The sequence below is a fragment of the Rhinoderma darwinii genome, chromosome 9 (genome assembly GCF_050947455.1).
Source record: "Rhinoderma darwinii isolate aRhiDar2 chromosome 9, aRhiDar2.hap1, whole genome shotgun sequence".
NCBI classification, from domain to species: Eukaryota; Metazoa; Chordata; class Amphibia; order Anura; family Rhinodermatidae; genus Rhinoderma; species Rhinoderma darwinii.
In genome coordinates, this window is record NC_134695.1 from 60,791,147 (window position 1) to 60,819,059 (window position 27,913).

Genomic DNA, 27,913 nt, shown 5'->3' on the forward strand with positions numbered 1-27,913 from the left:
TACTGCTATTTAATGTGGGATTTACATCCCCATTGAATTCAATGGGGAAACCCTGCAAGATATAAGCAGCGTTTACGTAAAGACAATTGACATGCTGCGGAATTAATTTCCGTACATGAGGTCAATTTCTGGGCGGTATTTCTGCTCAGTATTTACGCAGCGTGTGGATGAGATTTGTTTTACCTCATCCACTTTGCTGCTACTGTATTTGCTGCGGATTTTCCACAACGAATTCCGTTGCGGAAAGTCCGCAGTATTTACGCAACGTGTGAACTGGCCCTTACGATTACATTTTGTAGGCTTCGGACCAAGAGAGAGGGGATTCTCTTGTTATACAGGTGTAATGTCAGGGACACATCTGAATGAGGTCATCTTGTGGGCTCACACAATTTAAAGAAAATATACCCTAAGAACCTTACATTTGAAGCACAGTAAATATGGCAGTAATTCAGCTTAAAATAATACAAAAATATTGACTGTTTGCATAAATCTTAGTGCATATAGCGTGCCACTGCATTTTCGTGATCCCCAGTGATGAACTGTAATCTGTGGAAAACTCATCAGTAAGTATTTTATTCTCCTGCAGCGCCATCACAGGGGAAATGAAGCATTACACAGTGTCCATTCATATGAATCGGTTGTCTGTGTAATGCAGGACAGGTCCTCCAGAGCGAGAGACGCTCTTTGTTACCGCTCTCCACCAAGAGATAATGACCCTAAACAGAAACACCCCCCCCCCCCCTATATTAACTCAGAACTCCCTAACGGGGTGTATGAAAACGAGTTTTCTAAACTGAGCAACCCCTTTAATATACCACTAAACCTTAAATTGAATGAACATCAATCCTTGAACACTATTTTTTGCCTAATTAGGACCACAATTTTGTTCTAATTAATTTCATAGTATATATTGCTAGTAGTTGGTATTTTTCTGAAAAGAGCTACAAATCCCGTGCATGGTCATAGCATAAAATAATATAATTCAGGCTGCCTGCAGCCGCCCCTGGGGAAGGGTTTACTGCAGATTGTAAATAATGAAACCGTATGCAATAAGCTCCAAACCTCCCCCTAGTGGTGGCAGCAGACAGTTACGATTGTATACAGTGTTCCTTAGGCAATGCATCCCAGAGGGGAAGAAGGATACAGTATTCCTTATGCTATTGATTCCAGAAGGAAAGAAAGATACATTGTTTTTAGACAATGGATCACAGAGGGGAAGAAGGATACAGTGTTCCCAGAGGTAGGAGAAGGATACAGTGTTCCCAGAGGTAGGAGAAGGATACAGTGTTCCCAGAGGTAGGAGAAGGATACAGTGTTCCCAGAGGTAGGAGAAGGATACAGTGTTCCCAGAGGTAGGAGAAGGATACAGTGTTCCCAGAGGTAGGAGAAGGATACAGTGTTCCTTAGGGAATTGATCCTAGAGAGAGGGAGGTTACAGTGTTCCTCTTAGGTAATGGATCCCAGGGGAAGTAGGATACAGTGTTCCTGCTTAGGGAATGAATCCTATAGGGAGAAAACGATACAGTATTCCCTGGGGAGTGGATCCCAAAAGGAGACAGATACAGTGTTCCTGATTAGGTAATGGATCCCAGAGGGAGGAGAAGGATACAGTATTTCTTAGGGAATGGATCCCAGAGGGAGAAGGATACAGTATTCCTTAGGGAATGGATCCCAAAAGGAGAAGGATACAGTGTTCCTGATTAGGTAATGGATCCCAGATCCCAGAGGGAGGAGAAGGATAGAGGATTTCTTAGGCAGTAGATCCCAGAGTCAGGAGAAGGATACAGTGTTTATTAGGGAGTGGATCCCAGAGGGAGGAGGAGGATACCGTGTTCCTTAGGGAATGGATCCCAAAAGGAGAAGGATACAGTGTACCTGAGTAGGTAATGGATCCCAGATCCCAGAGGGAGGAGAAGGATACAAGGTTTCTTAGGCAGTAGATCCCAGAGTCAGGAGGATACAGTGTTTATTAGGGAGTGGATCCCAGAGGGAGGAGAATGCAGTTGCCCATACAACCAATAAGAGTATTTTCTAAACTGAAATAATGAAATCTGTAATGTGTTTCTATCAGTCACTGCTGCACGACTGGTTACACATAAAGCCCATTATGAGATGCAGGATTGGGTAACACACCTTTATATCTTATTCTTAGATATTGAATAAGAGGATTATCTTTGGTGGTGCTGCCCAGACAGGTAAAACAGCTTGAATTTATTAAAACCACTGAACACCGCAAACAATACTGTAATAATAATACGTGAAATTATTTACTAAAATGTTCAATGTAATAAATTCTGAATAATATTACAATTTTACTTTAATGTTTGAAAATGGCGATGTAACTAAAGGATCTGGTGCTAGATCAGAATAAGAGGGGACAGGTTTCCATACAGATTCTGCTCATTTTGACAGCAAAAATAAAACTGCAATACCTGAATCCCCCGCCTAAAATGGAAAAACGCTAATGTGAACAGAGACTAAAGGGCCTTTTACACCTGCCGAAATTCAGCCGGTGCAGCGTGCGCCAATCAACGAGACATCGCTCGTCCTCATACATTATTATCATGTCGGCAGCGCGTCTGTTTACACAGGGAGATGTGCTGCCGACAACGATAATATTTTACTTTTTTAAAATGATACGATCAGCATGTACAGTAACAATTTAAAACCGTAAGTAAATTACAAATTTGTTACTAAGTAAATTTGTTTATTTAGTATATTACAATTTGATACTTCTGGCGTTTTACAAGTCCTATGAAAAAAATGCAGGAAACAACACAATACTTAATATTTCGCCTTTTCAATAATTCACTACAGTGTTGGATTAATATGATCTTGGGCCCTGGGCTGTACATAAGCGACGGACCCCCTTCTCACACCACACAGATGAATGTCTGCCAAACCCGCTGAATTTGACATGACTGACCGATCATCTAATGTGTATCGGGGTGTCCCGACTCTCACCCGATGGCAGATTTTGAAAGAATAAAGGGTTGGGCATGATGGGTTTAAACATGCCTGTGACGATCGCCGGCCTCAGGTCACGTCACAGGGGGGAATTACGCTACTGAGCTTATTAATTTACCACATAACTCCACACCCACCTCCTCTAGAAGACAGAATAATGCTAAATGACTCACGTAGGTTTCCAACACCCCAATAATTTATACCACAGTATGCTACCACCACCTATACTTATCTAGGCAATAGGGGCCGACGTCTCTATGTTCCCTTAACACCAGTTACAATAACACAGGTTATCTAAATAGAACATAAAATACAGGTAACGATCCTCACCTTCAGAAGATTGAGTTCTGTAAGACTACAAGGAAGAGACTTATAAATATTTGAAATTGAATACACAATAGTGCAGTGCAATACAAAAAAATAGATTAAAAGATAAAAAAATATACATACAGTTACAATGCATTCAGTTTATAAAAATAAAAGGGATAAAAGAAACTGAACAAAACCTTACGGATGTACAGCAGTGATATCCTGGCTGTGGGGACAGCTGAAAAAATATGGTCAGTCACTCCAACCGAGATATGGATCCCCAACGACTGATACTGGCATTTTAAACCCAATTTTTCCCTCCAGTTCACTGGCTGGGGATGTCACTGAGAGTTGTTCATATGATAATGAAGCGACTCCTCCCATTACACAGTTGTATTTCTATGGAGAAACACAAAAGTGATCATGTGTTCTTGCAGGAATCCCCTAGAAATATAATATTACCTGCATTCACCTGTGCAGACATTTACCAACCAGGGCATATCAAACACCACTGTAATAGACCCATGTTTTTAGCCAATAGCCAATTCAAGGCAGTTCCTCTGGGTATACGGACGTGAACTTGACATATGATTAGGGGAAATAGCCCTCATGTATTACTAGCTATGTGGGTCACTCCAAATACCAATTATGATGGGGTTTGCCTTGATGCATCATATTTTCTTTAAGCGTAGGCCATTCTCATCTGTTTCACCTGGTCCACATGGCAGACACACCACAGGTAACCATTTGCATAGCTTTAGATGTTTGGTCAGGATGTGTGGGTAATTACCTCCAACCCTGGGTGAGAATGTTATCGAATGCTAGATACAAGCCTCAGTGACAAAATTATTAATCAACACTTCTGGCACCTTGGTGAGGAAAGGGCCAATTACACATTTGCCTGACAGTGAACGTCCTTTGATGGCCAAAGATATACATTTCTTAAGTATCTCCTGTGTCAGAAGGGGTTATGAACTGACCACTTAATAACCTACTTTTGATGATATTACCTAGAACACCACAATGCCCCATCCTTTTGTTCCCACGGAACTTATGTTTTGCTACCCCCCAAATAAAATAAAAAAATAAATAAAAATAAAATAACTTTTAAACACATGGCAAGGCTAGATGCAGCGCCTCAGCAGTCCACTGTTCCTTGGTATACTATATAATGAAAATCTGTGTTTACACAATTTGCCTCTTTAAAGGAAATAATCTATGTTTGATAATATACCTCTTAATAATACAGTTACTAAATAATTCCACTATACAAGGAACAAATATTACCATACTGGTATTGAGTAAAACACACTATACAAAGACCAATATTACCAGGGTACAGTGGCCATATAGTGACAGATACTAGTTCTACACCGGTGCTCAACAGACCAAATAAGTTAATACAGTGCAGTGAAATTTAGTGACTCACAGGTGACATCTTCTCTGGTTGCAGTCATTCACGCTTTCTTTTCTTCTTCATCCGACCCAAGACGCCTTCTTCCAGCCATGACTCATTTTTGCAGAATTTGATACACAAACAGCTTTGGATCCTTGATTTTCCAGCAGCCTCCCTATCTATCTATCTATCTATCTATCTATCTATCTATCTATCTATCTATCTATCTATCTATCTATCTATCTATCTATCTATCTAATATCTATCTATCTAGATCAAAAAATTAGGCCGCTCTCCAAAAGTGTAAGCAAAATAGTGATGGTGCTTTATTGGTCCATAGATAAATGCGACATTTCAGCTCAACACAGGAGCCTTTCTCACGCAAATACTGACATGTCATAGCAGCATATATATATATATATATATAGGAGAACCACAATCAAATATACGTGGCAAAAAAATATTGCCAATTAAATACACATATACATATAAAATCTTAAAAAGTATAAAGAGAACTGGGATTATACAGTGTTTTTATAGAGACAATACATGAGTTTCATATTACACATAGAAAACATCGTCCCAGTAAAATCTATGTTATGTAAAGTGCAGAAGTATTTTAATCATTTTAATTACATATAATTAACAAATGTAATAAACCTGTATAAATATCACTACATGTGAGAGACTCACCACAATGAGGAACCGGCTTCCATTGTAAACAGAACATATGCACGCTATCGCCGGCGTTCCTAATTCGCTACTGCGCATGCTCAAAATCGTTGGGCTGTCAAATTTTGGTCACCCTACTGTGCATGTCCGCGCATGCGTAGACTCCATAGATTGCACGACGCGGCCATATCAGAGTAGGGCATTGCCAGTGAATGACGGGTGTAAAAACACACAGAGAAAAGCAGGAAGAGAGATGGATAACGAGCACTAACTATCTCCAAATCACACAGGAAATAGAAGATCCATAAGGATCAGATGATTTATCATAGAATTAAGTATAGATGTGTATAATAAACTTGGGGTGGTATTTCATGGTCTAAAACGGAGTCATAGTAACTCAATGTACTTATGACGGGATTTGCACCTACTCATGGTTAGGCCTCGTGGGGCCTACGGTATTTCTGAATGCCTCAATTTCAGAAGACGTTATTCCTGTTAAATTATGTACGTATTCGACATAAATCAAATGTTGCAATTCGGAGCTTTTCCTATAATATGGCGCGGACACGGAGTAATAGGAGCAACGGGGACTTTGTGCGCTGCCGCTCAGCCTCCTGCACTCTGCTCGGGTTTCTAAATGCTTCGCGATTATTAACATAAATATAATATCAAATCATTTCACTCTACGGGTAGATTTTATGAAAAGCTTAGGCCTCATGCACACAACTGTAATTTTGCGGCCGCATACTAGCCGCAATTGTGGATAGTATAGGACACATTGTATCCTATGGACCAATACACACGTCCGTGCATTGTCCGGGAGCCCAGAACGCAAAAAAATAGGACAAATCATTTTATGGGCCGCATTTGCGATCCGGGCTCCTTAAGGTCAATGCACATGTTGTGTGTGTTCACAGTCCGTGATTGTGGACGGCCCACGGATGACACTCCGCGGGCCGTTTGTGTCGTAATCACGGACCGTGCAGACGGCTACGGTCATGTGCATGAGGCCTTAGCCCTTATTCACACGACAGGGTTTCCCGGCCGGGTGACGGCCGTTCATAAAGCGGCCGTCACACGGCTGCAGTAGGAACAATTACACGGCTGCAGTAGGAACAATAGACCCCTAATGGGGCTATTCACACGACCGATTTTTTGACGGCCCGGGAAACCTGGCAGTCAAAAAATGGGACATGCCCTATTTTCGGCCGTTTACAAGGCCGCCCGGCTCCCATAGAAGTCTATGGGGCCGGGTAATACACAGCCATCACCGGAATGTGTCCGGAGTGACGGCCGTGTCTTCCTTCGCTCGCGCTCTCTCTCCTCCTCCTCCTAACAGTGCAGAGTGCATGTGAGGAGGAGGAGGACGGTCTTTTTTTTGCTCCCTGTAGGAGTCGGAATCCGCAATCCCCGCCCGGGGATTGGGGATTCCGCTACAGGAGAAGTGAGTGACTACACTATCCATATATGGACGTTGAAGTCAGTGACTTCTCCTGGAAGGGGGTGGGATGGGTGCAACCTACAGGGGGCTGTGTGGCATTACCTACAGAGGACTTGGTGGCATTACATACAGGGAGCTGGGTGGCATTACCTGCAGGGGGCTGGGTGGCATTACATACAGGGGGCTGGGTGGTGGCATTACCTGCAGGGGGCTGGGTGGCATTACCTACAGGGGGCTGGGTGGCAATACATACAGGGGGCTGGGTGGCATTACCTACAGGGGGATGTGTGGCATTTCCTACCAGGGGGGCTGTGGCATTTCCTACCAGGGGGGCTGTGTCATTATCTACAGAGGGCTGTGTGTGGCAACAAATTTAAATGAAATTCATCCGATTTTAAAATGGACAGTGAAAAAAACGAATGCAAAACGGGTCAAAATCGTCCGTTAAAAACGGCAACACGGCTCGGAACGGATGCAAAACGTCCGGGAAAAACGGCCCACTGTAATGTCCGTGGCTGCGGGCTGTCAGCTCCAATCTCCCCGACAGCCGCAGCCACGAGTCGGCAAGCGCTGGCCCCAGCCTCCTCCTCAGGAGACGCCAGCGCTTGCGTCCACTCACCTCTGCCGGATCCCGTAGGGTGCGCACGCACGCTCTTAAAGGGGCAGCATGGACGAACTTTGACCCGTGAGTACCCTGGAATATAAGAGGGGTCCAGCCCCCTAGTTCTATGCCTGAGGGTTGTTGTGTTCCCTATAGTTTGTCTATGCAAATGGTCCCCTAGTGTTTCCTGCTCCCAGTGTTCCTGTTCCTGCACCTATATCCTGATCTAGTGCTGTGCTTGCTGTAGTCGTGCTGTCATGGATACCATGCCTGCCTGCTTCCCCACGCCTGACATCTACCCGCTGCCTAGCTCCTGCCAAGCTACTGTCCGTGCTGCCACAGGTACCCTATATACTATAGACTCTGACCTGTGCCCTGTTGGCCAGCTGCCTTACCACCAAGGCGGTATGGCCCAGTGGGTCCACAGACCCTTCGTGACACCGACACTCGGACCCTGTCGTGTGAATAAGGCCTTAGACATAGTATTTTTGTAATGTATATCTGCTTAGTGACCAGTAGGTGGCAGTATTTGCTAGCTTTTCAATTTCACATTGAAACATTTCTAGACTATGCTATACTTACTTTTTACCATCTCTACTGGTGACTGAATATGTTCTCGCTACACTACTTCCACTTTTATAGAAAATAGCATTGGTGGGGGCCCATGAGTTAGGACCCTACCAACCATTAGAACGAAAGAAACGCAAAGATCCTTAAAATAGTTTGGAGATATGGAAATCTCAGAGCTAACGGAACGATGAAGATCCCTATGGTCTAGCGAACAGTTGTGGTTCCACCTCACAGGCCTCTATATTCTGAAGATCTTTATATCAGAAAGGTCTATGGGACTGACAGAAATAGCAAAGTACCATGTTCTGCGGTTTTCTTCAGCCCTATAGACATGGAGGGCGCATGCTCGATCACCACTCCGTTCAAGCATCTCCTCACTGTGGTTGTGCAGTGAGAAAAAACGGGGTATCGGGACCCTGTTCTGGTGATCGGTGGGGATCCCAGCGATCAGATATTTATCACCTCTCCTGTGGAAAGGTGATAATTTACGACTGTGGGAATACCTCTTTAAGTAAAAGTGGAGGTAAACTTTAAGCAAACCATAATCACTTATAGCTATGGGCGTACGTACCATAGAAGCAACAGCTATGGGGCATTGGAGAGAGGGGGCCCATCCCCTTTACTATTAAGTGGTGAGAATGAAGACAGGACAAGGCCCACGCAGCACCATTATTGGGGCCCAGTTCAACCCCTCTTTTCTTTATATGGAACTAATCATGGCATAGGTGGTCAATGTAAATTCAAAGTTGTATATAAAAACCATGTTACAAAGAGTAAGTGGCAGATTGTTGGAGGGGTGCGTTAACCGTTCAGCCATTATTTCCTAATAAATACAGGTAGGAGAATGGCTCCTGCAGATACTAATAATGGACAACGTAGAAGAAGAGCTGGCAAGCCCCTGGAGTCCTCTCCTACCTTCTCCCATGGGCACAGTGCGTTCTTGGATCCCCTGGAATGGGGAACGCCGCACAAACTTGAGGTTAAAGTAAATCATAAGCCTCGTGCATGAAGACACAGGAGCCATGTGTGCACTCTAAGGGTAAGTTCACACGTAGTGTAAATACTGTGGATTTTCCGCAATGGATTTTGTTGCTGAAAATCTGCAGCATAATACAGTAGAAGCACAGTGGATGATATTTGAACAAATCTCAACCCTCAAATTGACCTGCGGTGCGTTTTTTAATCCGCAGCATGTCAATTGTATTTGCGTAATCGCGGCTTTTGTGTTGTATGTTTTCCCCTTTGAATTCAATAGGGAGGTAAAACCAGCAACAAATAGCAGATGTCGCGGTCTTTTTCGGCAGAAAAGCTGTTGATTCTGCCGCAAAAACGCAACTCGGAAAAAAAACTATCTTATTTCTTACCCAGAATTCTTCATCCAGGCCGGTCTCCTGGGATGACGTTTCATCCCCTGTGACTGCTGCAGCCAATCACAGGCTGCAGCGGTCACATTGGATAAAACGTCATCCCAGGAGGCCGGGCTGCAGGAAGGCAGGGGGGGGGGGTAAGTATGTGTTTTGTTTTTGTTAAAACGTGCAGTTTACTGCAGCGGACATTCCGGCCGAAAAACAATTTGGTGCAGTTTTTCGTCTAGAATTCCCTGCGGCCGCCAGGGCTGATATGCTGTGTACCTTTACACCGAATATCTGCCCTGTGTGAATGTAGTCTAAGCGTAAATTCACACATAGCAGATTTGTTGCAGGAATGTGTGCGACTAAAAATCTGTTCCATACATCTGAATGTGATGTTTCTGCAGCAAGCACATAGATTACTGCAAGTCATTAAAATGACTGACCGTTGCATACATTTCCGCAACAAATCTGCTGCGTGTGAATAAACACCAAGTATGATGCTATGTGGGCACCACTATTTGAGAGAACATTAGGGTAATTTCATGCAAGTTTAAGCAATTATATCTCAGCAGAGAAGGCCCCATGCACACGACCGTGTTCGGTCCGTGATATACGGTCCGCATGTCCCGGACCGAACACAGTGCAGGGAGCCGGGCTCCTATCATCATAGTTATCTACGACGCTAGGTGTCACTGCTTGTCCACGGAACTACTGTCCCGCACTGTAATCATGTTTTCAGCACGGGACAGTATTCCCGCGGGGAGGCAGTGACACCGAGCGTCATAGATAACTATGATGTTAGGAGTCCGGCTCCCTGCACTGTGTTCGGTGTGGGACATGCGAATCGTATATCACGGACCGAACACGGTCGTGTGCATGGGGCCTAAGGCTCTGTTTACATCTAGTTTTTAGGCAGCTCGGATATATACGCTGCAAGCATTCCAATGTATGGCCATTGGCACGTATTGTAAAGAAAACGTATACCGTATGGTATACATTTCTTTACTGTGCACCACTACATATAAAAGCATGGTAGACCACGCTGATCTATACAATGAAAGAAGTATGCCAAAGCATACCGGCACATCATATGCCAAAAGGACACCCTTTGGCATTCGCTGGGTCGCATGGGGGCCTATGGGCAGCGGTTTTACCTGCAGACTTTACTGCGTTTCTGCTGCGTAAATACTGTATGCATTGCAACAACATAAATCTGTTGCAGAATTTCTCCACCCCATTGAAGTCTATTGGCCAAACACGCAGCATCTTCGCACAGAAACCGCAGCAGAAATTGACATGAATTTAAATTAAAAGAACACTTTACGCACGATTTTTGTGCTTTTTTATTCGCAGTGTGGGCAGGAGATTTTCTAAATCTCATTTTCTTTGCTGCTACTGTAAATGCTGCAGTATTTCCGCACTGAATTCCGTAGCATTTACGCTACATGGAAACCCAGCCTTAGGGGGAGTTCACACGGGGTGGATACGCTGCGTAAAGATACGCAGCGTATTCGCCCAAGTGGCCACAGGGAATTGCGGGCGAAAAACCGCACCAAATTGTGGTGCAGTGTATCGTCCAGAATATCCGCTGCGGAAAACTGCAGCATAGCTAATCCCAGGAGGCCGCTGCAGCGGCGGTCACATGCAAAGAAACGTCATCCCAGGAGGCCGGCCCGGACGTCATCCAGGCCGGCTTCCGGAGACGTTTCATCCCATGTGACCGCCGCTACAGCCTAAAGTCGCAACACTTGACTGTTTGTTGCGGGTTTTAGATCCCCATTGAATTGAATGGGGAAAAGCCGCAACAATATACCGGTGATTCCGCAACCACAATTGACCTGCTGCGGCTTAACAAACCGCACTAAACGGTCGATTTGTGTGTGGAATCTCCACAGATCACGTACGCAGCGTGTGGATGAGATTTCTTAAAATCTCATCCACTCCTCTGCTACTGTATTAAGCTGCGGATTTTCTGCATCAAAAGAAGTTGAGTAAAATCCGCAGTATTTACACCACGTGTGGACTAGCCCTAATACAGACCTGTAACCCTGCAGCTGAAAACTGTGAAATGGATTTCATAGAACATACCTTTTAAGTAGTAAATCTGGGGAAACAAGATGGCATATTGAAGAGCCCATACGACGGATGAACTATTTTTAGAGGGTAAATTGTTAGCGGCATCTCACAGTCGACTGTATAGAGTCACCATCTGGTAAAGTAGGCAAATCTCCAATTCTCCAATGCTGTTGTGCCACCCATGACTTCAGATGGCTGACAGAAGCGTGTGAACATTATCAGCTTGTTAACCACCAAACAATGAGCAGCACAGAGGATTAGAGATTATGACAGCTGTCATTCTGTTTGCCATACGATACAGGGGAGCATCATGGAATTGGGTACTGTTAATATAATGTCACATATACGGGTGTTGCAAGTAGACACAGAACCCGCACCCCCCCCCCCAGCTGCTGGGCCTCACATAGAACCCGCACCCCCCCAGCTGCTGGGCCTCACATAGAACCTGCACCCCCCCCCCAGCTGCTGGGCCTCACATAGAACCCGCACCCCCCAGCTGCTGGGCCTCACATAGAACCTGCACCCCCCCCCAGCTGCTGGGCCTCACATAGAACCCGCACCCCCCCCCAGCTGCTGGGCCTCACATAGAACCCGCACCCCCCCCCAGCTGCTGGGCCTCACATAGAACCCGCACCCCCCCCCAGCTGCTGGGCCTCACATAGAACCCACACCCCCTCCCAGCTGCTGGGCCTCACATAGAACCTGCACCCCCCCCCAGCTGCTGGGCCTCACATAGAACCCGCACCCCCCCCAGCTGCTGGGCCTCACATAGAACCTGCACCCCCCCCCCAGCTGCTGGGCCTCACATAGAACCCGCACCCCCCCCCAGCTGCTGGGCCTCACATAGAACCCGCACCCCCCCCCAGCTGCTGGGCCTCACATAGAACCTGCACCCCCCCAGCTGCTGGGCGTCACATAGAACCCGCACCCCCCCAGCTGCTGGGCCTCACATAGAACCCGCACCCCCCCAGCTGCTGGGCTCCACATAGAACCCACACCCCCCCAGCTGCTGGGCCTCACATAGAACCCACACCCCCCCCCCAGCTGCTGGGCTCCACATAGAACCCACACCCCCCCAGCTGCTGGGCCTCACATAGAACCCACACCCCCCCCCCCAGCTGCTGGGCCTCACATAGAACCCGCACCCCCCTCATCTGCTGGGCCTTCTAGAAGTCACATGGGGGAAGCAAATAGAATTCCAATAAATATCAATGAAGCCGTTTCTGGATGACATGAACCTTTATTTGGGTGTATATGGGTTCTTAAATAAATACAAAATTATTAAAATTAATAATAACTCAATTACTTACGTTTCTAGCAGTATTATGTCACAGTATATACATAGGTTTGGACTATGTTCACAGCTTGCAGTATGACCGGTGGGTAATGAGGGGACAGCACCATATCTATGAACACGTTCATTCAGATTTCCTTACCAAAGACATTTACGGCACAGGATATGCTATAAACATCCACCTCTGGGACCCCCACGTATGGTGAGCTGACGGCCGCCTTACCCTGCCGACCACTTGCTATCTCAATACATGGGGGTCCCACATTTAAGACCACTATGTATCAGACATTTATGGCATTTCTTGTGGATAAACCATAAATGTCTGGTCGGAAAAACCCTTTAACAAGTTTTGTCTAAAACAAAGAGAAGCGTCAACTCATGAAAAAAAAGAGGAAAGAAAGAACACATAATATCATATCCACTAATAGCTAGAAAAAAGGGGGACATAGATATACTCCAAAAACCACAAAAACGGCCATACTTACTAAATTGGTTGGTAGACACCAGTACCCAACAGGACACAGACAAGTCAAAAATGCTACAGGGGAGGGGGCTCAGGTGCATTAACTAGTATTTTGGCAATAACAACTAATACCTCATGTTTTTCATGGATACGTTTACTGTATACACTTTTTTCAGGATGCAGCCAGGTCTTATAAAGTTGGGTGAGTTTAGTGTGCCATTGTCAGATCAGGCGGGCTGCCCTGCATGCCACACCAAATAGTATGGGCATGACTAATAGGCTGAGATACGCTGCGCCTTGCAATTGGCCCATTATTTGAAGCTTTGGTAGTGTGCAGTGATACCGCTAATACCTACTATTATATATTATTACCAGAAGTGTGCAATGCTACGAGGGGAACACAGTAGAGTCGTACTGGAGGGCTGACAATATAGAGATGGATTTAGAGGAAGGTCTTGCTGATCGGTTGCTCTAGTTTTCAGAGGAGTCTTCAGTCTCTTCGGTGGACCCATCACTCTCCAGGTCTGGGCGTCTGCGGGAGGGTAGAGTCCTCTTTGGAGAAGCCACGCGGGTAATATCCCGGGAGGGCGGAAGAAGGCTGGAGGTTGCGGGGTGCGTAATGGAGCAGGCAGATAACTGAGCAACACTGCAATGAGAAGAGAGTGTGAGTAGCAGAGCACAGGAGTCGCCCGCTAGGACAGGTGTCGCCCGCTAGCACAGGAGTTGCCCCCTAGGACAGGTGTCGCCCGCTAGCACAGGAGTTGCCCCCTAGGACAGGTGTCGTTCACTTACATTCTGTCAAGCTCCTTATCCAGAACTTCATCAACTAACAGGTCCGATTTCTCTGGCAAAGCACCTGTAGGGACAAGTAATAGCAAAAAATGACTGGAGTATAGTGATTATTAACTGACCAGACCCGCCATGGGTATAGGATTATAGGCGGGCACTGCCCAAGAGAGGAGTGTGCGGCTGTTCAATTACAGATGTGCAGTCCTTTCTGCCACCTCCCTGCTCAGATCTCTTTGATGAGTGCAGGGAAGGAAGAGGAAGCTGAACGCCACCCGCGCCAAGTGACAACACTGGAGTGTAGGGAGGTACGTAATCCGCCGGACACCAGGTATGAAATATTAACCCTCACTATACTGCCCTAAACGATCAGTGATACAGGCATTAACCTCTTCACAGCCGCACACCACAAGGGATGCAGACATTAACTCCTTCAGAGCCCTACACCAGCAGGGAGTCAGACATTAACCCCTTCACTATCTAGATCTCAGGGATTTTACCATCAACCCCTTCTCTACCCTAAAGCATTTGGAACGTTGGCATAGACTCCTCCACCACCCTACATCACGAGGGAATTTAGATTAACCCCTTAACTACTCTACATAACTAGGGATGTTAATATTTATGATTTCACTATCATCGACCATCAGGGATGTTGGCATTAACCCCTTTATCACTTTAGACCACCACTGAATCTAGAATTGAAGTGGATCTATTAGCTGAATATGCTACACTAGGTATTGGCAGCATATTACAGGGACAGGTTAGTTCTCATATTAGCCCAAAAATATTGTGCAATTTGGCTAATAGGAGCGATAAACTAATACACCGGATATGAGTGTGCAGCATTCATGAAGAGATGACCCCCCCTTCTTGGCGGTGATTGACGGGCTGCTGTGTATGCAGGAAAGAAGCAGCCAGCCGTCACTCACTGCGAGGAGGTGCGGGAGGAGGCGGGGCGAGAGCGATCTCATAATTATGACTTCGGTGTATACTTTCATCGCTCATATTAGCCAACTGGCATCATTTTTTTTCTGCGGTTTTGGCTAATAGGAGAACAGACCTGTCCCTTTAATTTGCTGGTCTTACCTAGTGCAGCATATTCAGCTGACAGACCCGCTTTAATTCCAACTAGGTGGTGGTCTAAGGTGGTAAATGGGTTCATGCCAACATCCCTGGTGGGGGGTAGTGGAATCATTCAGATGAACATCACTAGCTATGTAGGGTAGTTAAGGGGTTATTGTAAACCTCCCTGGTTTGGGCTAACATGAGAACAGACCTGTCCCTGTTATATGCTGCCCTTACCTAGGGCAACAAATTCAGCTGACAGATCCAGTTTAACCTCTCCACCATCCTGGACCACAAGGTGGCAATAACCCCAATTCACTACCTTAAATCACTAGGGATGTTAACTCCTTCACCACTGAGGTTACCTACCCTAGACCACCCCCTCACCCCATTATACCATCAAGGAGGTAACTGCCCTGATTTATGTGAATGTCGTATGCTATATTCAAGTAGAGTTTTATACTGACTAGATTTTAGACACTCTCAAACTATTTCTCTAAGTACTGTTAAACGTATTTACTTGGTCGCTATGTAGCACTGTATATCCAGCAGATGTATGACTAATCATTTGGGTGTTATATGGAAATATTTTTTTGATGCCATTTTGGATCCTTTGGATTAAAAGGGAACGATGTCCAGGTCCCTCTCTTCTCAGCTCACTAGCTACAAAGGCTTAACGGGGACATCAACAGCAGCTTGTTGACTGTTTCCATGTAACAGAAGATTTGGCAAAAAATGGCATGAATATGTGTATATATTTCACAGATGCTGTTAGATTTGCCGGTCATAAGGACAATGTTCAGCAAAGGTGGAGTTTTGATGCATCTGGTTTTAGGACCCGGTACAGTAAAAGTATTTTTTATGAAGCCAGAGTATGATATCATCCTGCATGCATGAATGTCCACCTGATATCGCACTCCAGTTCTAGTAAGGATTAGGAATTTAGTCTTGGCAAACAGATGGTATAAGGGCAAACACAAGAAAGAGGTGATAAAACATGAGACATCTCCATGTAAAATCCCCCAAATAGCTTGAGCTCAATAGTTGCAGAGAGGGCTCCAAGCTAAAAATACCCCGAAGTATGTTCTTTGAAGTAGACGGCACTAGAGCGGCTAATATTACAGCCTTGCAGCTCTGTGCCTGATTCAACCAATGTACCATCTGCATGGAGTCTGTATGTTCTGCCTGTGTTAGTACTGGTTCCCTACAATTCCAGTGACATACCGGTACGTCATACTACTTTCTACGATGCTAGCCTTTGTATATAGCGTGCTCCGACATGTACTCTCGGTGTTCTTAAAGGATGTTTTTTCCCCCCAAGAAACAGCGCCACCCTTGTCCATGGGTCGTGTCTGGTATTGCAGCTTAGCCCCATTTACTAGAGTTTAAATAACAGACATCTTCCAGCTGTTCCAGCTTGCAATTTTAACTTTTTCTTTGGGAAAATGGAAGGATTATATTACGTCAAGAACATTTTCCAACATTTTGGAAAAGCTCCCTGCACGATATTACGCTTTCAACAGTTTGTCATATCGGCCAGATCTTTGTGCCAAACTATATGAAAAATATACACTGCCCATTGCCCCCTTCTAAGTGACAGAGGGCATGAGAAGAGTTTTAATTGCACAAGTTTTTGTTTGACCTCGACACCCTGACTAATTCTCAGATCTTTTGTGCCCGTTTCTTTCGCGTAGATGGAATCTCCCATTCCTATTCATGCCTGATCAAGTCCAGGAAATCTTTCTTTGACTGCACAGGTGACAATCGACTGAAAGAGATCAACAGAGACTTGTTATGACGTTCGGGACAGCTGCACGGAACGTGAGCCGCACGCGGTTACATCTGCTGCAGATTGTCAGGGAGATTTGCGCTGCTTCACATCGGACACATTAAACGTGTGCAAAAAAGGGATTAGACGTGGTAGATTGTCAGAGATAAAAATAATAAAAGTCCTTTACGTTCAGTTTAATGGGTTTACTGCACATTAATACAGATCAAAGCTGTTCGGTTATCTTCAAATTAGCTTCCGTTTTGTTTCTACAGCTCCTATGCAGACCTGTGTGTCTCCATGGTAACAAGCTACAAACTGACCCTGTGTGGATCCTGCAGCCATGTGTTACTTCCTTCCATCTGTCCCCTCTTCTTCTCTCTGGATTAGCAAGAAAAGGGGACAGATCGAAGAGAGTAACATATGTTTGCAGGATCAGATTATATACAGGGTTTGTTTCTGGTCTGTAGCCCTGGAGCTTGCATTGGAGCTGTATACATAAAACAGTAAACGGTAAGAGATTAGTAATCAAAACTATTTGCAAAGATGCTTCAATGTTTATTTTTGATACCTCGGAGCAAAAAAAAAAAGTTGCAATCCCCTTTAATAGTAATATTCTATCTAGTTCAGGATCCTGACCTGTAACACTATAAAACAAAACCCAGCGCCACACAGTATAACCCAAGAGCCAGCGTGCCATACTGTCTCCCAAGTGCCGGCGTGCCATACTGTCTCCCAAGTGCCGGCGTGCCATACTGTATGCCCAGTCCTGGCGTGCCACACTGTTTCTCAAGTCCCAGCTTGCCATACTGTATCCCAAGTGCCAGCGTCCCATATTGTGTCCCAAGTGCCATCTTGCCATACTGTATCCCAAGTGCCAGCGCGCCAGACTGCATCCCAAGTGCCAGCGTGCGATACTGTATCCCAAGTCCCGACATGCCATACTGTATCCCAAGTGCAACACAGCGAGTCATTGCTCCCTGATCTCATGTTTCATTGTGCCATTAGTGTCAATCTAGCAGCATAATAATTGGTTAATAAAAGGGTCCCCAAAACCAGACTGTTACCCCGGCTGTACATACAACCTCTCACCAATGCTCTGGTTAATTCCAACATTCTTTGACAGGGCCATCAGGAATCCATAGAAAGTCAGCCTGGGAGCGCGGAGGAGTATCTCTCCAATTAACAGCAGAGGAGGAATAGTACTAGAGAAAAGGAAGAAAAATATTCTGATACTGGTGCATCTTCATGTAGTATCACAGTCATAATATAAACCAGTAAAATACCAGCGGATAATAACAGCAGTAACATATGTTCTGACTTTATAGCACTAGAGAAATGTCATTGTAAATATCAATGCATGGATCATCAATAGGAGATCTCTTCAGGCGGGTGATCACCATGAACAGATATCGGATGGAATACATGTAGTCTGATCGCGGCTGGCTACCACTGGAGCATATATCCATATAGAAGGGGGGTGAGGGTCTATTCAAACGGTGCGGTCAAATCACGTTTTTTGCCACAATTTTCACACGAAAAAACACAGAATGTATTGCCAGTGCTGCCTCCGCTTTGTCGAACGTTACGCGTTTCGGGTTGAGACGGACGCCATCTCTAGACATAAAGCAAAAACGACCATACAACGATCTACAGCTAAAACACTTAGGACTGCGACACTAAAATAAAGGATATATACCATATCAATGTATACTTTTATTTATTGCAATGCTACCACTGAGGCCCCGTGCACACGACCAAAGTTTTTATCCCGTAATTACGGATCTGTAACGGATAATGTGCGGACCTATTCATTTCTAAAGGCCACCGACACCTTTCCGTATATTTACGGATGTGTGTCCGGTCCGTAGAAATGATCCGCAAAATATAGAACACGTCCTATTTTTGTTTGCAATTGCGGCACGCACTCTCCCATAGAAGTCTATGGGCTTCTGAAAAATTCCGGATGTGCATCTGTAGCCATTCGTAATTGTGGAAGCGTTGCTATGTGACGGCAGGGGATTCTCCAAAAAATGGCGCCTGAGCGATCGTTTGACCTTTTCAAGGGGTTGGAACATGTTGGTGACATCATTTGTAGCCTCCCTTTTTTTTTTTGCAAACCCGTAAGTACTAATGCACTACAAACTGTATTTGCAGACAGCATGCCAGATATGCGGATGACTTGCCGATGACTACGGATCTGTATTTGCGGACAGTAAAAAAATACAAAAAACACTACGGTCATGTGGATGGGGCCTCAGTGAACTTAAAGATTGACCTGTCTGCTTTCCCGACATGACTATTTTAGTAAATGCTTGTCTTCCCTATAAAATAGCAATGATGGAGCATCTTTTCTTAGAGGAATGCACAATGCAGAGCTCTGTTATTCCTCCTGGAAAAACAACTAAGGCCTCATGCACACGACCGTGGTGTTTTTCTGGTCCGCAAATTCCAGGACCGTGTTCCGTGGAATGTCATCCGCAGTTCATCCGTATGTAATCCGCAGTTCATCCGTATGTAATCCGCAAAAATGCGGATGAAAAAAAAAAAAAAAAAAAGGACTTTTAAACAGGATGCCAAAAGCTTGGTCAAACCCCCTTTAGAAGGTCACATGATCCGCAAATCTGCAAACTGCGGATGACACACGGCGGTGTATCCGCAATTTCCACGGGCCCATTGACTTCTATTGGCATGTCCGCACCGCATTTGCGGCCCATAATAAGACATGTCCGGAGTTTCTGCGGCACGGATGTGCGGACATGCGGAGAGCCGTGAAAACACGGATAATGGGTATGGCCACATAGAAATGAATGGGTCCGCAATTAACCCGTGGATTTGCGGTTGAATTGCGGACGCAAAAACACGGTCGTGTGCATGAGGCCTAAGTGTTACCATTCTCCTGGTCAGTAGCATGTCTTCCTGCACAGTATGATACTGCCAACACTATTGGGCAGTGTCAGACTGTAAAAGGGCACACTCTATTGAGAAGGGTAATGTTAAGACCCAGTTGTCAATTTATTCCTACATTTCCAGGAAGACTAACAGAGGAACAGCATAATACAGAGTTCTAAGAAAAGATGCTCTGCATGGGGAATACGAGTATTTACTACAACAGACATTTTAGGAGAGGTGACAGATCCTCTTCAAAACTGGGATCCTGCTTTATAGAGGATCAAAGCCAATTATAAAAAAAAAAAAAGATCCTCTGCTTTGGGCTTTCCATCAGCGTTGTATCCGCCTCTGCACAATCCATTCCGGTTACTGAATCACCCGGTGGATCGTTTTCCCGCTTCCTTTTGTTTCAGCAATACCATGGAGGGTCTTGTGTCTTGTGTCATTTTATTTTTAGTTGTACGTCAGTGTCATATGACGCAATTTTGCATGTGCCACCAGGGGCACTGTGGTGCCTTTGCACGGCTACTTGGTGCCATCCTTGTTTTGACACACTCGAATGTGCAGTGGCGTACAACAACAGGTCCTAATGAAAAGGAGTTAAACTACATTAAAACGGTCAGGGACTGCAACAAAACAATGTTTTATAGACACATATATGATGCAAAGTGGACTGGAAATGAGATTGAACTGATGCAGAGTTTTTCACACAAGGAATCCACCTCATCACCAAAGACTAAGACGTCAGTTATTGGAGTATGAGGGAAATCAGAGGAAAGGAATCGGTCACGGAAGAACAACTTCACTTTATATGGAATTCTGTTCTGCTATGATGTGGGAGCACAACCACTATCCGTCCAGACATAAAATATCAAGAACTTACGGCACCCAAAAAGCAACTGATCTGTAACATGTCCCTGTGTAAGGTTTTTGTCTAGGTGTCACACCAAAAAAAAAACACCTTAAAAGGGTAACTAAACGCTCAAACTTTTGACATGTCATACTGACATATCAGAAGTTTCGATTGGTGGGGGTCCGAGCACCGAGACGACCACCAATTGCTAAAACGAAGTGGCCGAAGCGCTTGTGTGAGCCCTGTGAGGCTTTGTTTCTGTTCGGCTTTTTCCGGAAATCGATGTAGCGGTGTACGGACTCAATAGAATGTCTAGGAGTCCATACACCGCTACATTGGCTTTCCGGCAAAAGCTGCACAGAAACGAAGCGGCTCAGCGCTCACACAAGCGCTTCTGCCGCTTCGTTTTAGTGATTGGTGGGGGTCTCAGTGCTCGGACCCCCACCAATCAAAACTTCTGACGTGTCAGTATGACACGTCAGAAGTTTGTTGAACGTTTAGTTACCCTTTAAACAAGTAATATAAGGGTTCAGTCATCTGAAGGTCGAGAGTTGGTCAAGGTCAAGACTGGTCCTGCTGGGACTATGTGTGAAGCTGATCTCCTGTACCAGACATTAAGGATCCGTCATTGTGTAGTTGACATCAAATTTTAAGTAAGAAACCAGGAACATTTTATATACAATACACTTTAAAGTTTTAGTTGGATCATAATACTTCTTGGGGCGCAGTTGCATCGGTTTCTATGGAAAACATTTTCCACCAGCAGTGGCAATAAATCTCCAAGACACGCATATGTGGAAAAATAAGTAACATTTGAAGGACGTCTCACTCAGAATCAAGAGAACATTTGTCATAAGCAGTATACTTTATAGCACTTTTCAGAACAGGGTATGCATACTCTGCCCACATAGAGGTACCCCTTGAAGTTATCAAGGAATACGGAGTTAATAGATGGGATTATCATGCTCCGGACCCTGGTCTATTATCCACACGAGAGGGAGGTTACAAATATCTTTTCTTCCTCTGAAGGACCCAGCAAATCTGTGCATTACAGGAACAGCCTACTGATTTCAATGGGTGCGGAGTATTACTTTGTTTCCCCCTAAGGTGGCGCTGCAGGGGAATTTAGCTCTTGTGATCAGCTAATCGTTTTGTGCAAAGTGGACAACCTTCTACTCAGCACCCCTGTTGTTTGCAGTAGTTTATTTGAAATCTTCCAGTGCTAACAAACCCTAAAAGGGTATTAGAAAGAGAGTTGGGGTCCTTTTACACGGGTGAACATGGGCCGTGAAAACGAGTGCTGATCAACGAGACAGCTCATTGATCGGCGCTTGTTTGCTTCTTTCACATTGGGCAACGATTGGTAATGAGTGGGGAAGAGCCATCGTTACTACGATGGTTCGTCCCCATACATTTCCATCATGTCGGCAGCACATCTAACTGTTTATATGAACCCACGTTTGACGGGTCATTGGTCCGTGTACACGGGCCTTTACTATATACATTAGAAACCATATTTACACACAGAAACAATACATTAAAGTGGAATTACTATTTAAAATTGCTTTAAGTGGCTTTTTTGGTTACCCAAAAAATTAGTGTTCATGATGAAAGATACCAAATAAAATTTAGAAGAAAGACGGACGCATTTGCCCTTCACTACCATGCGGGAGAAAGAAAGTGACCACCACTATCACCTGCAGTTTGAGCATTTAAAAAAAAATAATATTTAGCCCTTTGACCGGTCGCTCTGGAGTACGGAGTATAAATTTTATGCAAAATTGCCAATCAAACTGTAAAACAACCTACAAATACCGAAAGGAAACCGAATACTCCAATAAAAATAGTTTACAGTGTGATATATACAGAGCAGGTGGAGCTGCCGCCTATATAAAAAGCAAAGAACAAGTACAGACAGGATAGAGGCGCAAACAAAACCGGCTCTCCATAAAAAACGCCAAAACACAAAAACAGGGCAACAACAATACATAAAAGGAAAATCAACTGAAGCAGAAAGAGCAGCATGCAGTGTAATGACCGATAATACAAGACGGAGTATATAGAACGTCAGGAACGGGCGCAGAAATGATAACAATCCATCTGCGATGCCATGGCAACAAGATGTCAAAACAAATCCGGCATATTCAGTGTAGCCAAGCAAGCCAATCCATGGGAGCAGAAATGTAGCAAGATACAAACCTGACGTGAACAAAGGCTACATTATAGCTGTCATGTCAGCAGGAGGAGACAGGCTGGCACAAAAGAGGCAGCGGCAGCCCCTAATGAATCATAGGCCATGCACAATAGGAAATAAAAGTGCCAGCCATTGTACTGGAGCCTCTGCGTTATAAAAGATTTATATCATTCAGCTACTGGGTTATGGGACCGCGCTCATCCAGCAGATTGTCTACCCAGATACATGTCATATCTATAGACCGAGCCGGCCATGGAACGGCTATGGGATGCAGCTTCTCAATATTTTAAGTGAATAGGAATGTTTTTGTTTTTTTATCGACGCAGTATTTAATGCTAAAATGTATGGAGAAAAAAAAGTTTGGACATCCCAGACTTATTCTTGGTCCTCCTGCCAGAAGCGGATGATGAGGAGTCTCAGTAAGAGAAGCCCCTCACTCAGTATCTGGTGGATGTAGAAATGCTGAGACGCACTGGAAAAAGGCAACTAAAAGGGAAAATGGAGGTGAAAATGCAGTTTGGGTGGAATTGCTGCTTCTTCCTAAACAGTTTAAATTAAAGTTAGTGAGATCTCTATCTATTCTCTCTATGGTATATATCTATTCTCTCTATAGGTATATATATCTATTCTACCTACGGTATATATCTATTCTCTCTATGGTATTTATCTATTCTCTCTATGGTATATATCTATTCTCTCTACGGTATATATCTATTCTCTCTATAGGTATATATATCTATTCTCTCTATGGTATATATCTATTCTCTCTACGGTATATATCTATTCTCTCTACGGTATATATCTATTCTCTCTACGGTATATATCTATTCTCTCTATAGGTATATATATCTATTCTCTCTGTGGTATATATCTATTCTCTCTATGGTATATATCTATTCTCTCTACGGTATATATCTATTCTCTCTACGGTATTTATCTATTCTCTCTATGGTATATATCTATTCTCTCTATGGTATTTATCTATTCTCTCTATGGTATATATCTATTCTCTTTATGGTATATATCTATTCTCTCTACGGTATATATCTATTCTCTCTACGGTATATATCTATTCTCTCTACGGTATATATCTATTCTCTCTACGGTATATATCTATTCTCTCTACGGTATTTATCTATTCTCTCTATGGTATATATCTATTCTCTCTATGGTATATATCTATTCTCTCTACGGTATATATCTATTCTCTCTACGGTATATATCTATTCTCTCTACGGTATATATCTATTCTCTCTACGGTATATATCTATTCTCTCTACGGTATTTATCTATTCTCTCTACGGTATATATCTATTCTCTCTATGGTATTTATCTATTCTCTCTATGGTATATATCTATTCTCTTTATGGTATATATCTATTCTCTCTACGGTATATATCTATTCTCTCTACGGTATATATCTATTCTCTCTACGGTATATATCTATTCTCTCTACGGTATATATCTATTCTCTCTACGGTATATATCTATTCTCTCTACGGTATTTATCTATTCTCTCTATGGTATATATCTATTCTCTCTACGGTATATATCTATTCTCTCTACGGTATTTATCTATTCTCTCTATGGTATATATCTATTCTCTCTACGGTATATATCTATTCTCTCTACGGTATATATCTATTCTCTCTACGGTATTTATCTATTCTCTCTACGGTATATATCTATTCTCTCTATGGTATATATCTATTCTCTCTACGGTATATATCTATTCTCTCTACGGTATATATCTATTCTCTCTACGGTATATATCTATTCTCTCTATGGTATATATCTATTCTCTCTACGGTATATATCTATTCTCTCTATGGTATATATCTATTCTCTCTACGGTATATATCTATTCTCTCTATGGTATATATCTATATTCTCTATGGTATATATCTATTACACGAGTGCTGCTTCATTTGAATATTTTTGGTATCTATCTATTGTATATATTTACTTATATCAATCTATTATCTATCTCTCCAATATCTCTCATATCTATCTGAGGTCTATCCATACCGATCGATCCAACTATCTGATCACTCGATCATAAATTTGCCTAACTAATTTCTATCTATCTCATATCCATCTAATATCTATCTATCTGGTGTCTATCTATCTAATATCGATTTCATCTATCTTATATCTATCTAATTGCTCTTACATATCTAAATACTATTAGATCGGTAAATATATATCGATCTATCTACTCTCATTTCTTTTTGATCCCTCTATCATAAATTTGCCTATCTCATATCTATGTAAACACGATTATATATTTACCTATCTATCCATCTAATATATATATATATATATATATATATATATATACAGTGAAGGAAATAAGTATTTGATCCCTTGCTGATTTTGTAAGTTTGCCCACTATCAAAGACATGAACAGTCTAGAATTTTTAGGCTAGGTTAATTTTACCAGTGAGAGATAGATTATATAAAAAAAAATCAAAAAAAAATCACATTGTCAAAATTATATATATTTATTTGCATTGTGCACAGAGAAATAAGTATTTGATCCCTTTGGCAAACAAGACTTAATACTTGGTGGCAAAACCCTTGTTGGCAAGCACAGCAGTCAGACGTTTTTGTAGTTGATGATGAGGTTTGCACACATGTTAGATGGAATTTTGGCCCACTCCTCTTTGCAGATCATCTGTAAATCATTAAGATTTCGAGGTTGTCGCTTGGCAACTCGGATCTTCAGCTCCCTCCATAAGTTTTCGATGGGATTAAGGTCTGGAGACTGGCTAGGCCACTCCATGACCTTAATGTGCTTCTTTTTGAGCCACTCCTTTGTTGCCTTGGCTGTATGTTTCGGGTAATTGTCGTGCTGGAAGACCCAGCCACGAGACATTTTTAATGTCCTGGTGGAGGGAAGGAGGTTGTCACTCAGGATTTGACGGTACATGGCTCCATCCATTCTCCAATTGATGCAGTGAAATAGTCCTGTGCCCTTAATGCCAAAGAGCTAAATTTTAGTCTCATCTGACCACAGCACCTTCTCCCAATCACTCTCAGAATCATCCAGATGTTCATTTGCAAACTTCAGACGGGCCTGTACATGTGCTTTCTTGAGCAGGAGGACCTTGCGGGCACTGCAGGATTTTAATCCATTACGGCGTAGTGTGTTACCAATGGTTTTCTTGGTGACTGTGGTCCCAGCTGCCTTGGGATCATTAACAAGTTCCCCCCGTGTAGTTTTCGGCTGAGCTCTCACCTTCCTCAGGATCAAGGATACCCCACGAGGTGAGATTTTGCATGGAGCCCCAGATCGATGTCGATTGACAGTCATTTTGTATGTCTTCCATTTTCTTACTATTGCACCAACAGTTGTCTCCTTCTCACCCAGCGTCTTACTTATGGTTTTGTAGCCCATTCCAGCCTTGTGCAGGTCTATGATCTTGTCCCTGACATCCTTAGAAAGCTCTTTGGTCTTGCCCATGTTGTAGAGGTTAGAGTCAGACTGATTAATTGAGTCTGTGGACAGGAGTCTTTTATACAGGTGACCATGTAAGACAGCGGTCTTTAATGCAGGCACCAAGTTGATTTGGAGCGTGTAACTGGTCTGGAGGAGGCTGAACTCTTAATGGTTGGTCGGGGATCAAATACTTATTTCTCAGTGCACAATGCAAATAAATATATATAATTTTGACAATGTGATTTTCTTTTTTTTTAAATATAATCTATCTCTCACTGGTAAAATTAATCTAGCCTAAAAATTCTAGACTGTTCATGACTTTGACAGTGGGCAAACGTACAAAATCAGCAAGGGATCAAATACTTATTTCCTCCACTGTATATATATATATATATATATATATATCTTTATTGATTTTGCATATCCTTCTATCTATCCATCTAATATCTGTCGAATCGATCTCATAATTATCTATCTAATCACTTTATCATATATGTACCTATTAATCTCTCATATCCATTTTATTTTTACCTATCTCATATCCATCTAATATCTATACAGTGGAGACACATTATTATCACCACCAGCTAACATGTAGAGTAACCGGCGTGTGCAGAACGGACAGCAGTGGACGGGCTTCGAGTGACTCAATAAGGTGCTGGTCGGTTGTCTCAGGTATCCGGCGCCTCACTGACTGCAGGACATCCCACATTTTCTGGAGGGTGCGTGGGGGAGGATCCATAGAGCGAACAAGACGATCAAGGTCCCACAGATGCTCGATTGGGTTCAAGTCTGGTGAATTAGGGGGCCAGGGAAGAACTTGGAAGTGTTGGTCATGCTCTTCCAACCACTGTTGGACATTTCTAGCCGTGTGACATGTCACATGGTCTTGCTGGAAGATTCCACCTGCCCCAGGGAAGACAAACAGCATGTATGGGTGGAGGTGGTCTGCAACAATGGATTCATGACCAAATACCCGGGTTCAGAGCCTTCCACATGAATGAGTGGCCCAGAGAATGCCATGAAAAAGTTGCCCAGACCATGACGCTTCCGCCACCGGCTTGTGTTCATCCAGCAATGGTTGCAGGGTGTTTGCTCTCTGATGTTTCTCGCCTGACACGCCAACGACCATCCGTTGGATGAAGCAGAAAACGTGATCAGAGAAGGCAACCCTTTGCCAATCATCGGTGGTCCAATTACGATACTGCGGTGCAAATTGAAGCCTTTTTTTCCTGATGCACCTTTGTCAGCATAGGAGCAGTGACCATCCGTCTGCTTCAGAGCCTCATACGCAGTAGGGTTCACTGAACTGTTCTTTTAGACAAGTCTGGTAGCTCCCTGGTTGATTTTCACGGTGAGCTGCTCCACTGTAGCGTGTCATTCAGCCCTCGCGCACCTTCATAGCCGACGTTCACCTCTCATATTAATGGCACGTGGTGCTCCGCAGTTTCCATGTCGCTTATTCCCAATAGTGCCATTTGTCCACTCACGATACACTTTCACCACAGCAGCACGCAAACCGTTTACAGACTGTGCTGTGTGAAAAATACCGCCGCCCTTGGCTCGAAAGCCAATTATGATCCCTTTTTGTAACTCTGATAAATCGCCCCTTTTACCCATGGCAACGAGTGATATGTGTTCAGACAGCCTATCGAACATCTTATATACCCACCAAGCCAGTCCACGACACATCACTTCCTTCATGGGCTACGTGCTGCCCACGTCAAAAGTAGGAGGTGGTCATAATAATGTGACTCGACTGTGTCTCT

The 27,913-nt window shown here is 43.8% G+C and overlaps 2 protein-coding genes across 4 annotated transcripts in view; both read right to left on the reverse strand.

The window, feature by feature from the left end:
- Positions 1-6,353, reverse strand: part of LOC142660872 (para-nitrobenzyl esterase-like) — a 32,373-nt gene extending 26,020 nt beyond the window's left edge. Inside the window, exon 1 of the mRNA XM_075837882.1 lies at positions 5,366-6,353. The gene's annotated coding sequence lies outside the window, so the exon portion shown is untranslated. The remainder of the gene's footprint in view (positions 1-5,365) is intronic.
- Positions 6,354-12,604: 6,251 nt separating this feature from the next.
- The window catches only part of CSTPP1 (centriolar satellite-associated tubulin polyglutamylase complex regulator 1), a 102,653-nt gene continuing 87,344 nt past the window's right edge, over positions 12,605-27,913 (reverse strand). For all 3 annotated transcript variants that reach the window (XM_075837887.1, XM_075837886.1, XM_075837885.1), the window contains 3 exons: positions 17,856-17,968; positions 13,934-13,997; positions 12,605-13,787 (listed from right to left, as the gene is read on the reverse strand). In XM_075837887.1, coding sequence (XP_075694002.1) covers positions 13,613-13,787; positions 13,934-13,997; positions 17,856-17,968 — 352 coding nt within the window. In that variant the 3' untranslated portion in view covers positions 12,605-13,612. The remainder of the gene's footprint in view (positions 13,788-13,933; positions 13,998-17,855; positions 17,969-27,913) is intronic.